General features: G+C 45.0%; 1 protein-coding gene across 1 annotated transcript in view; it reads right to left on the bottom strand.

The window, feature by feature from the left end:
• The window catches only part of BSN (bassoon presynaptic cytomatrix protein), a 260,226-nt gene that overhangs the window by 35,982 nt on the left and 212,032 nt on the right, over positions 1-12,212 (bottom strand). Inside the window, exon 3 of the mRNA XM_066612954.1 lies at positions 9,091-9,525. Within this exon, the coding sequence (XP_066469051.1) occupies positions 9,091-9,525 (435 nt within the window). The remainder of the gene's footprint in view (positions 1-9,090; positions 9,526-12,212) is intronic.

The raw sequence follows: 12,212 nt of genomic DNA, 5'->3' as shown, positions 1-12,212 counted from the left end.
TCTTTATGCCAATAAAGGTGGAATGAATGAATGAAAAAAGGCCATCTGGCTTGCCCAACGCTGGTCAACTCCAAAGTTACGTGCTCTACCCTTTTGCATAACCTGAAGTACAGTGAAAATACAACTGTTGCTTTTGCTCTGATGAGGAATAGAGCCCCTGAAATCTTACTAGTCTGCAAAGACAAGCACATTTCTATTTGATGTCTGTCACAAAAGTGGGTTAAATTGCTTTTGGAATTTCAAACACTAATGTTTTCCTTTTAAAATGCCCACAGATATATTCTAACATTTTCTAGCATAGGAGAGATCATACATACCCCAAAAGGAAGAGACCTTAGATGCTATTTTTGAATATGGCGAAGATGGTATCTGCCTCTAAGCCGTGAGTAAGGGCCACACACTAATCTTCTGGTAATCAATCACTGATAATAATTATACCTGAGGAATGCTTTGCATTGTATGGGAAAAATTCAAGTTCCTGTTTGTCCATTTTTGCTTATATGACAAACACTGGACAGTGTGGAGGGAAAAGGTGTGGAAAGCACCTGTGTTTTCAGACATGTGCCTCCTCTTCCATATATTACAACTGTCACTGTACAGCCACACAGTGCATAATCAGAGACTTGTCTTTCATGTAATGTGCAACACGGTCTTAAGACTGCCTCCATTTCCAAGGAGCAGGGAAATGAAACATAATTTTAATTAAAGTGCAAAATTATTCAAATTTTTTAAAAATGGCTGCTTAGGATGCTGCATACAAGGCCCACTATATTCACATATTCCATCAGAAACTGCATTGTGGACAAAAACGGCAATGTCCTGTTTGAGTTACTTAAGAAGGGTTTTTTCCTCCTCCATCTTACTGATATATTTTGGCATGGGAAGCTAGAGAGGTTGGCAGATATGCCTGCCTTACAGCGTAAGCATTTCTATAGTCTTGTCCAATGCTCATGGAAATGCCTAGCCATGAAAATGAAAGAATTTTCTTACTGAATCAGCCCAAGGTCTATTTAGGCTAGTGATCTATTTGCAACAGATCTATCAAGACCACTATCTGTTGATAGGTACAATTCTCAATGTTAATTCATGTCTAAACGTGTCCAATTGCTTGTCTGGCTGTACAAATCCACCAAGCCAGCTAATCAAGGACAGTTGGGTACTCTGCTGCCGGTGGTCCCTGCAACTATCCAATGTGTATGCACAGCTCTGCTTTCTACTTGGTCAAATATTTGCTCTGTGCATGTCTTTGAAAATGTGGGTTGGAAGATTAATTGCCAAGAACATTTGTTGAGGAAAAAAAGCCTTCACAGATTAAGTTATAACCAGCTGTCATAAAACAATTATTCTTTGGTGTGGAAGAACAGCTAACACATGGTCTAACAGAGCATTTAATATCCTTACAATGCTACAAAATGATGTGGTACTATTAACAAGGGGCACTATCGTGGTGGAGTATTTGGGAGACTGAGCCCTGGCTCATCTTATAGTGCCCCCCAATGGAGGCTGTTTTAAAATGCTGGCAGCTATCACCATATGGCAAACCATTTTATGTGCATTGGCTCATGGTCTCATGGCAGAGATTGGGTGGTCTTCACAGCAAGTGGTTTTTTAAAAAAAGGTTTATGGTGGTATTTAGAAAATCATCCAATCACCATGAAGAACCAGCCTCTGCATATGAATGAATACCCCATGAGGTGAGAGTTACACATGAAAAAATTTAAAACAAATGCTGTGTGGTGGTTGCAACACGCACACCAACCTTAAAGCATTTACTGCAGAAAAAGATAATAATTTCAATCACATTTCATCCCACTCTCCAAAATATATAAGTTACATATACAATATATTTGACTGTAATAGTACTTGGGAAGCAGCCCATCTGCTTTGCTAACATGATGCATGGTTGTAGCGTTATCCAGTCCTGCGTCTTAGGGACTCTGGGTCTTGAATCAGACAAATCATTCTTCAAGGCAATGCTCAGGCCTCAGAGTCCTTTCCAGGCCTAGAAGGGACAAGGGTATGCAACTGTATTCCCCACAATTGGGAAGCAGTCTGAAGCCTCCAGATTGACCAGACGTGGGATAAATAGCAGAAGCCTGGCCTTCTGTCTTTGTTGACAGAGTAATGTCTTCTTCCTTCTGTACGTCAGGCTCATGATTCAAGACTGACCTCAGGGAACCTGAGATGGAGAGCACGCACTCCCTGGACAATGGCTGCCTATATCTCTGAACTAGTCAGGCCCTAACACTGTTCTGGGCAGGGCTCTGATGATACTTTGTGGCCCTATCACCTCTTCTCCTGCACAGTGGTACTCATCACCACCCACCCATATCCACTTGCTCCCATATGTAAAGATCTGCCTCTGTATCACAGCAAACAGGAATGCCAAACAGGAATGCCTCCCACTGTCCCAGAATGCCTCCTCCCTGCCTCCCCCCACGCCCCTACCTACCTCTCCGCTGCCCGGCGACATAAGAACATAAGAACATAAGAACAGCCCCACTGGATCAGGCCATAGGCCCATTAGTCCAGCTTCCTGTATCTCACAGCGGCCCACCAAATGCCCCAAGGAGCACACCAGATAACAAGAGACCTCATCCTGGTGCCCTCCTTTGCATCTGGCATTCTGACATAACCCATTCCTAAAATCAGGAGGTTGCGCATACACATCATGGCTTGTACCCCGTAATGGACTTTTCCTCCAGAAACTTGTCTAATCCCCCAATAAAGGCATCTAGGCTAGACGCCAGCACCACATTCTGCGGCAAGGAGTTCCACAGACCGACCACACGCTGAGTAAAGAAATATTTTCTTTTGTCTGTCCTAACCCGCTCAACACTCAATTTTAGTGGATGTCCCCTGGTTCTGGTATTATGTGAGCATAGAATTGGCCTTCTCCACTGCCGCCGCACATTGGGTCGACACTTTCATCGACCTGTCCACCACCACCCCAAGATCTCTCTCCTGATCTGTCACAGACAGCTCAGAACCCATCAGCCTATATCTAAAGTTTTGATTTTTTGCCCCAATGTGCATGACTTTACACTTACTGACATTGAAGCGCATCTGCCATTTTGCTGCCCATTCTGCCAGTCTGGAGAGATCCTTCTGGAGCTCCTCACAATCACTTCTGGTCTTCACCACTCGGAAAAGTTTGGTGTCGTCTGCAAACTTAGCCACTTCACTGCTCAACCCTGTCTCCAGGTCATTTATGAAGAGGTTGAAAAGCACCGGTCCCAGGACAGATCCTTGGGGCACACCGCTTTTCACCTCTCTCCATTGTGAAAATTGCCCATTGACACCCACTCTCTGCTTCCTGGCCTCCAACCAGTTCACAATCCACGAGAGGACCTGTCCTCTAATTCCCTGACTGTGGAGTTTTTTCAGTAGCCTCTGGTGAGGGACCGTGTCAAACGCATTCTGAAAAGCGAGCACCACTGAGCAGCAGCGCACCAGCTATCCCCCGGCACGAGCCCAGCACTTGCTGGTGCTGAACTAGCTCTGGTGGCCCTAAGCCCTGCAAATGTGCCTTACGGCACATTTGCAACACTATGTGCCAGTGGTTAGCCCGCACGCACTGCATAGGATAGGACCCTCACTCAGTTACAACTGAAAATCCAGTTGCTGCACTTGTCAACCAGGTGCTTTTCTGTGGTCACCCTTCAGTTTCCTGATTCTTCTATGAGCTGGTTTGTGACTACTGCATGACTCTGGCATGACTGCAGCAGAGCTTTCCCAGTGTGGACAAGGGAGGTGCCATGGTTATCTCAAGAAATTTAGCCTTATTTTATCCCAGCAGTACCGTCTTGGGCCTTTCTGCCAGGATTCCCATCATTCTCACTTTCCCCTTACATTTGAAGTGCTCTTTTATTTTTTCACTTTCTCACTTCCCTTTTGCACTGAAATACTAGCACAAAATTTTTAACTTTTCTTTGCTTCGCTCAGCTAGAGCTCAGGGGGGATGGGGCTTCACTTGTGACACTGGCTGTGAAGAAGCTTGCAAAGCAAAGTCACTGCTTCGCGAGTGTTATGTATACTGATCATGCTTGACAGTGTAATCTTATGAATACCTGCTCAAAAGCAAACCTCACTGAGTTCAGTGGTACTTACTCCCAAGTAAGTATATATAGGCTTGTAGCCTAGCTGCCCAATCCTAAACTGCCCGTTGCACTGGGACCTCTGCATTCTGTCTCTGGTATGGCTGCAGCAGAGCTTTCCCAGTGTGGACAAGAGAGGTGCCGTGGCATCCTGTGTGTAATGGGGCAGTCACTGGCAGCTTCTTGAGGGAAGGGAAGTAGCCCCACAATGGGGCTATTTGATTCTGTGGCAGCCCTTGGGCTGCCATAGAGCCTCTGTGTTGGGCTGCGTGGCCCAACACATAATCTGGCGGAGCTGAGCTTCACTAGTCCCACCTCCCTCCTGCTCCACCCCCTCCCCTGGCATGCCTCCTTCCCGCCCTCTCCCCACCTCCCCCCACCCCAGAACACCTCCTCCCTGCCTCTCCTCGTGTTTCCACCTACCTCTCAACCGCCCGGTGGTTTGGGCAACCGTGGAGCAGTGGAGCACTGGTGTTCCACCGGCTCTAGCCCAGCACTGGCTGGCACTAGGCTAGCTCTGGCGCTCTGCAGCACTAAGGGCTTGCAAATATGCTTTATGGTGTGCACTGTTTCGGATTGAACTATAAGGCCCCAGTCCTAACCCCCACCACGTTATAGCATTCAGCTGCTCCAAAAGAGGCTGCGTTGCATGCTATGGTGGTGGTGGGGGCAATTGGACAGCCTGCAGGAGGTACGTAAAGATATTTACTCACCTCCTGGTAGGCTACACAATTGCTTATGGGTCTTCTTGGAGATATGCTAGACATTTTGGAGGTTTATGTCCAAGGAGAGAAAAGGGATGGGGAGGTTTTAAGAAGAGGGGATAAGATCAGGCATGTGTGACTGCTGGCAGAGCCACCCCTCCCTCTCCTGACTCATACCCCTCCTTCCTCTTTCAAAATGCCCTGTTACTTCTTTACTCCACCCACGGCCAGCCCCCACACTGCTGTGGTTCAGGGCAGTGGGCCTCTGATTCTGATGCTGCTGCTACTTTGCAAGGGCAACTCAGAAATGACTGTTGGCAGCATGCTTGCTATGTCACCAGCAGCCCATTTATGTCAGTGGAACAGTGTCCCACTGCTGTAAATCCACAGATAGGATAGGGCAAAAGTGAATCTTCAATTAAGATTCATAGGCAGCCCAATTCCCTGCGCTGATGTAGTGAAGTCAGTGCGACCTGCACTGCATCTCATGGGGTAATTTAGCAGGCAGGCAGTCTCCTTGGGGGAAGAGGAATTTGCCTCAGGAAAAGCCCCAGCCCAAACATCTACTTAAACTTGTGCGAGCCATATGGCGGATAAGTGGACCAACAGTGGATCAGGCCTGCATGAGGCGAGTGCTGGTGCTGCTGTTCTCACTCCCTCCCTGGCCTGATCTGCCCACCTCGCCCCACAGCCGCCACCCCTCTGTCCCATTCCCCGCCCTCCCCCTGCACTGTCCAGTGGGAACTTACCACATCTGGTGCATGCTGCTCCTTGTGCCAGTGTGTGTAGGCCGGCACAGGGTTTCCCACCAGTGTGCCGGACTGCTATGCTGTCGCAAAGTGTTGTGATGGCTAGCACCAATACAGTGCGCATACTGCTTAAGATTCTGCCATCAGTAGCTGGCTATACTGAAGCTACTGTTCTGTTGTATCTATTAATTTTACATACAGAGTTTATTACTCAATAGAATGCCAGGTTATGAACCCAGTTGTGTATGTGTGTGTCCTTGGTTTGCTTGTAAGATTTCTAGCAGATATCACACAGCAAGCCTCTCCTAAGTTCTGGGAGGCTAAAGGAGATTTTGCCTCCTCATCCCCCTTTTCCCAGGCCAGGAGAAGGCAAAAGAATCTTGGCTGGAGGCAATATAGTCTGAAAGAGATAAGCAGAGCCCTCTCCAGGGCAAGATTTGACAGCCCTGTCTGCCTAAAGGCAGTCTGAAGCTTCTTCAGAAAATGCCTTAAAGTAATTTGGAAATTATGTACTCTTTCAAGTAACATGCTTAATTATCAATTAAGAAAGTAATAGGTGTTTGCCAAACAATCATAAACAAGTGCTGTCCGTCCTGATATCTCCTACAAGTGCTAAATAAAAACTGGCTGTCTTCAACGTAGAAAACATGACTCTAAAAGGCTAGCTTTAGTTTCTCCTTGAAACAGCCACCCACCTTTGGTGCCTAAGAGGTTTCTGTTCATGCTGAGGATATAATATAATGAGCCACTTCTGCCCCAGCAACTTAGCAGCTTCCTGCAGGCTGCAAGCCTCTATAAATAGAATGGGAGCAAGGATCTTGCTTTCTTTCAGGCTCTTTACAATACATGCCGGGTCTGCTGATTTGCAGTCTGGCACCACTTTGTGCTACACCCATGCAAATATCTGATGGACATTTCTTTTTGCTGGACAAAGAAGACACTGGCTTGGAATGCAAACTCCCCTGTTCTTGCATTCCTTAGAGCAGCAAATCATCCAAAAAGGCATTTCAGAAACCGTACTGACCATCAGCTATGTTTCTTCCCCAGGCTCCAGTAAGGTTTGTGATTGCAATCCCATATGCAGCACAGAGATTTTTTAATCTGCACACACAACCTGTAATTAGAATTTGAATTTAGGAAAGGAATTGTCTGCGTGCCCTGAAAGGCAAGTGGCCCAAGATCTTAATTCTTGTACTTCAGATGCCAAGACTGGGCACCTGAAAATAAAAGAGGACAAGAGGACAAAAGGGCCAGCTAATCAGAGTCTCTGGGGGCAGCAACCACTGCATGGAGTTTAATTTCAGGTGCAAGCAATTTTGCCCAGAAAACCCAAGAGATAAAGACAAGGGAGCTTATCAGACAGTGGTGCAGATCAAATTTTGTTTTTAATCAATACTCTAGTCAAAATGTTGGCAGTGGAATGGTTCTGCATAACTCAGGACTACCACAAAGCGACAGTTAAAGGGGCACAAGTGTCTTTGTGCTGATGCTAACTTCCAGCTGGGGGGGGGGGAAGAGAAGGGCCCTACAGCTACAATAACGGGAAAATTAGTCAATGTGCAATTAGAAAACATTCTATTAATAACAAAAACAACGGCTTGTAGGAAGAACCCTTTTTGCTAACATTAAGATGTCAGCATGCTGTGCAGATGTTTGGGAAATATCTCTGCTGTCTGAGAGACTGTAGGGGTACAGTAAGCACATTTCAACTGTACATTCCATTGCTCAAAATCATGGGTGTAGCTTTGACAACCTCTCTTACTTGCTTCCATTTTGTAAGTAGGAACTTTCTGATTCTCCCCAGGCACTCAATCCCACCTTTGTTTTTCTCCAGAGCATCTCATAATTCATTTCACACTGTGCAGATAGCACCTAACACTACACCTCTTTTGACTCATGCTTTGAGTCTTTTCAGCAACTCTGCTAGATCCTGGTAACTCCTCTCATTATCCAGTAGAAAATGCTATTAAAAAGGACCTGATGCTGATTTCACAGGCGCGAGTTTTATTCCAGGAGCGTATTTGACTCAGGGTGCCATTTGGTGGATAATCACCCTTCTGAATCAGTTTTTACAATGAAAGTGGGCCATTGGGCAATAGATTGGTATGTAACATGTAGTTTGACCCTGAGATTATAATGGAATTTCAGCATAGTTAGAAAGACAAATAAGACTCAGTCAATTGCCTCCTTTGTAAAGTCGCCTTAAATCACCATGTATATAAAGAAACTGTATGGTAGTCAAAAGTGAAGTTGATTGGTTGTAGGTTCAGGACAAATAAAAAGTATTTCTTTACACTGTCCTCACAGACTTCATTAACAGATGATCTGTTGATGACAATAATTTTAAATGATTTTTTTAAAGATTAAACAAATTCATGGAGGACAGGTCTGTCAACAGCCTTTCACTCTACTAATTAGGTGGAACTTCTGCATACAAGCAGCATACATATTGGTACTGCATACCAATATGAGATGCTGGGAGCAGCAGGAGAGGGCATCACCTTTCATAACCTGCTTGTGAACTCCTGCAGGGATCCGGCTGTCTGCTATTGCAGAATGCCAGATAGACCCTTGGATGAGCCAGCAGGGTAGCTCTTGCATTTGGATTAAAGCACTATATTACAAAAAAGATTTACAGGAAACAACTGTGATGTTGTGTGGTCTGTAAACTACTGGTATGTTGTCCCAGCAGACCCAATTATGCATTTTCCATTAACCTATTAAGAGGACACTCAAAACGAAATTTCACATATTTTGGAGACTAACATACCTGCAATTATACTGGGAGATTTTTTTTTTCTCCCTTAGGGAGAGGACCTTACATAGGAAGCTGCCCTATACAGAGTCAGATCTTTGGTCTGTCTAGCTCAGCTTTTGCCTACACTGACTATCAGCGGCTCTCCAGGGGTTCAGGCAAGAGTTTTGACCAGCCCTATCTGAAGATGGCAAGGACTGAACCTGAGGATGTGTTTTAAAAAATAACATGCAGTGAAGTGAAGCAATATTTCTTGGCAAAAGGAGAAAAACGTAAAAAGCCCCACTGTTAATTTGCACAAGTGTTGGATTATAGCCCATTCATTGACCACCCTCAGTCTGATCGCCAGCTAAAATCACTTATATAAACTACTTCCTGTCAGTGTGGGCTTCTGTTTCAGCAAATAACCCCAAAGCCAGTGTTTCTCAACCAGAGGTACTTGGGGTGGTGTCTGGTGGTTCTCATGGGACCCCCAGACCCCTGTTGTCTTGCAGAAAGACCAGCAATGCAACACGACAAGCAGAAGTAGGATGTTTGGCTTGGCAGACAGAGCTCCAGCATGCACTTTTTGCACACTCAAAAAAGCCCTCCCATTCACCCTGAGCTTCTTACCAGTGTTTGTTGTGTCATGTCTGGCCTCCCAAGTCAGAAGTAACTGGCGATGACATCATCATCAGTTACTTCCAGTGGCATTTGCAATAGGTGGACAATGCAAACTGGTACAGCAGGGGGCAAAAGTTGAGAAACGCTGCCCTAACCCATTGCTGTGTCCAATGCATTCTTACCTCCTGCTCTCTTATTTTCTGAGACTCTGAAAAGGTCATAGGGTCTTTGATATCAGTTTCTGATTTTGTGATCACACTTTTCCCCTTTGGCAATGGACTCTCAGAAGCTTTGGGAGGCTCGTCGTATAGCTTGGGCAGTGGCCTTCCTTCTGATGGAGCTGGAGGCTTTTTTTCTTGGACAGTGGTTGGTAATTTACTCTGTTCTGAAGTCCTGAGCTGTTTTGCTTGTGACAGGTGTCTGTCTTGAGGAGCTGATGTCTCAGGTTGCTGGGGTGTTGCAGATGGAGGGGCTCCTCTCTGTTGCTGACCAGGTTGGTGTCGGGGGGATCCAGTTGGCTGATGCTTTGGGCTAGGCAGTGGCATTGGAGCAGGGTCTCCTAGGCTTCCTTCTAGCAGCCTCTGAGTTTGGCAGTTCAAACACAGCCATTCATTTTTCTGAAAGACAATGAGAGGTATTCAGTCTTTAACCAATATATCCTCAGAAGCCTGTATTTTATTCAGCAATATGTTCATTCAAATTTATTCAAAGCCTCAAAGTTGAGTTTGAAGGTACCACCCTTAGGGAAGACAATAGCTCCTGCTTTCACGTTAGACATGATTACTTTCACTTTGCATGATATGACGGACAATATAACCCCAGAGCAGCATGGTGTGGTGGGTAATACCAGGCTTAGATCTTGATTCATGTTCTTCCCTAGCCACAGCTCAATTTATTCACTTTATTCACTTGGGCATCACAAGTAATGCACAAGTAATTGTGCATCAGCTTCAATTGGTCATCTGGAGAGAGAGTAACAGTGACCAGTTCCCCAAGACTGATGTGAAGATGATCAAGGATTACAAGAAATTCTGAACATTAATGTGATATACATGGTTATTAACAACTATAACTGAAGCAGAACACTAAAGATTAAGCTTTCTTTTCCTGTTTATCTAACAGAAAGGCAGGGCCAGCCCATCCATGAAAGCAATTGAAGTGGTCTCCTCAAGCAGCAGGTTGGTGGAGAGCGTCCACCTCTGGCCACCCACTCGCCTCTACTGATCCTCTTCCTGCTTCCACTCTCTGGATTGGAAAACGAAGAAGGGATAGAAGTGTGGAAGAGAAAGGAGCTGTGGGCTAGACAAGTATTAGAGGAGGAGCAGGAACCCACACCACCAAGTAAAGGGGGCAGCATCTGGCATGCCACTTCAGGAGCCAGGAGGTCTTGAACTGGACCTGGATTTTTTAACTTCCAAAATATACTCAATGGCTACCAGTAGTTACGATAGCCATTTTGCACTCTGAAGACCATATTTAATTAAATTGACCACACAGTTTTCACATGGCATTGCTATGTTTAAAGGTACTGTGATTGAAAATTTGTGGCCTCTGAACTGCGTGGAAGCCAAGCAGGACTACAGATAGCAATATTAAAACATATATTAAAGTATTAAATGTTACCGTGTAGGTCTTGAGTAAAGCATGTGTTCCTTAAAAGACCGAAGTCTCTTCTGTTGAGGCACTGATGGAATGGAAATACATAAGTTCATGCTACAGGTTACATTAAGCATGTGCTCAATTGCAATGTGTTTTTCTTTTTTCCAGGTAGCACCAAAATTGGGCCCCCCACATAATAGGATTATGGTATCAGGGAAAGTGGAGTTTAACTCTTGGTTCTGCCATGGTCTCAATCTGGATTGCTCCCATGGGGCTGGTATTTATCCTGGAAAACAAGTTTTTTTCTCCAGGATGAAGTCACCACAGAGAGTGAGAGTGAGATAAGGGTGGGGGCAGAGAGTTAAAGAACTCTCTTCCCTGATCGGCAGAGAGGCCGGTCAGGTGTTTTTAATTAATCCCCCTTTCCCAGTACGTTAAAGTTAAACAGGTAATTAAATCAATATTTTACCTCAAGATTTGAGTCTTATTTTGAAAACACTGTATGCTTCCCCCCCCCCAAAGTCCACAAAAATGGTGACTCAGTGTGAGCAAGCAAATTGTACAATGTGAACAAAGTTTTAGGGGTCTCCAAACTTTTTGGCACGAGGGCCGCATCGTATATCTGACACAGTGTCAAGGGCAGGAAAATAAACAAATAAATATTTCAGAGATGGAAGGGGGGACTGGATTTTGAAAAGGGAAATTAATTTTGGGAGAATGAATTTGTGAAAGGAGGAATATGGTAGAAATCAATATTTTTGGAAAAACATTTTCTGAAGGGGCAATTTGGACATATTGGGGAGAGAATTAATGTGTTGAAGGTATAAAGTGTTGGGAGAAATTGAGTAATAAATTGGGAGAAATTAATAAATAAATTTGTAAAGAGAACTTGCTTTCAGTAAGTGTCAGACAGATGAGACTGACTAGCCAACAGTCTGATCAGGGTATTGAATGTATCTGGGTATTCCTTCTCTCAGGTGTTCAAAAAGGATGTGTTATAATTTGGGAAATTGAGAATCAGGCAGAAGTTACTCTTGCTGTTTAACCCCCCCCCTGTCTGTCTTTACACACACACACACCCCTCCCAGAGAAGCTCTCTTTCTAAGAGCCTTCTGGGGTGATCTTTGGGGAAGCCTTTTAAGTGAAAGCTTCTCTTTGCCCAAGGCTCTGTGTACCTGACTCATCAGCAGGTTGCTAAGGTCCTAAGTCCAATCCTCAATGTCTCCAGGTTGGGCAGAGAAAAGTTCTTGACTGGAACCCTGGAGAACCCCTGCCAGTCTGATCCAGAAGGACCAATGGTCTGATTCAATACAAGATAGTTTCCTATGAATGCTATATTTTTTCTTTGTGACTTAGAAATGGAGATAATGCATTATTCATAGCACTGGACAGATGACATTAAAACTTATGTATTTATTTATTTAAGAGATTTATACCCCACCTTTCCACCCACTGAAGGGCCCCCAAGGCTGTCAATGGTATACAGTATCTTATCTGGTCTATATATTTGTACACATTAGAAACTTGTAGTACTTGTGAGGGAGTTGGAGGCAGGGCCTAGGAGAGGGGGGTAATGGGGATACTTTGTACCCGAGCTCAGGGTCAAAAAGGGGGCCTAGGAGACAAAGATGGGGGCTCAGAAATTATATTTTCCTATCTCACTCGGACTCACTGCACACATGGGATGCCGGGTGCATGGCTGCTG

This window comes from Tiliqua scincoides, chromosome 2 (genome assembly GCF_035046505.1).
Source record: "Tiliqua scincoides isolate rTilSci1 chromosome 2, rTilSci1.hap2, whole genome shotgun sequence".
Taxonomy (NCBI): domain Eukaryota; kingdom Metazoa; phylum Chordata; class Lepidosauria; order Squamata; family Scincidae; genus Tiliqua; species Tiliqua scincoides.
The sequence above is the reverse complement of the archived record's forward strand: the minus strand, read 5'-3'. Positions and strand labels throughout refer to the sequence as shown.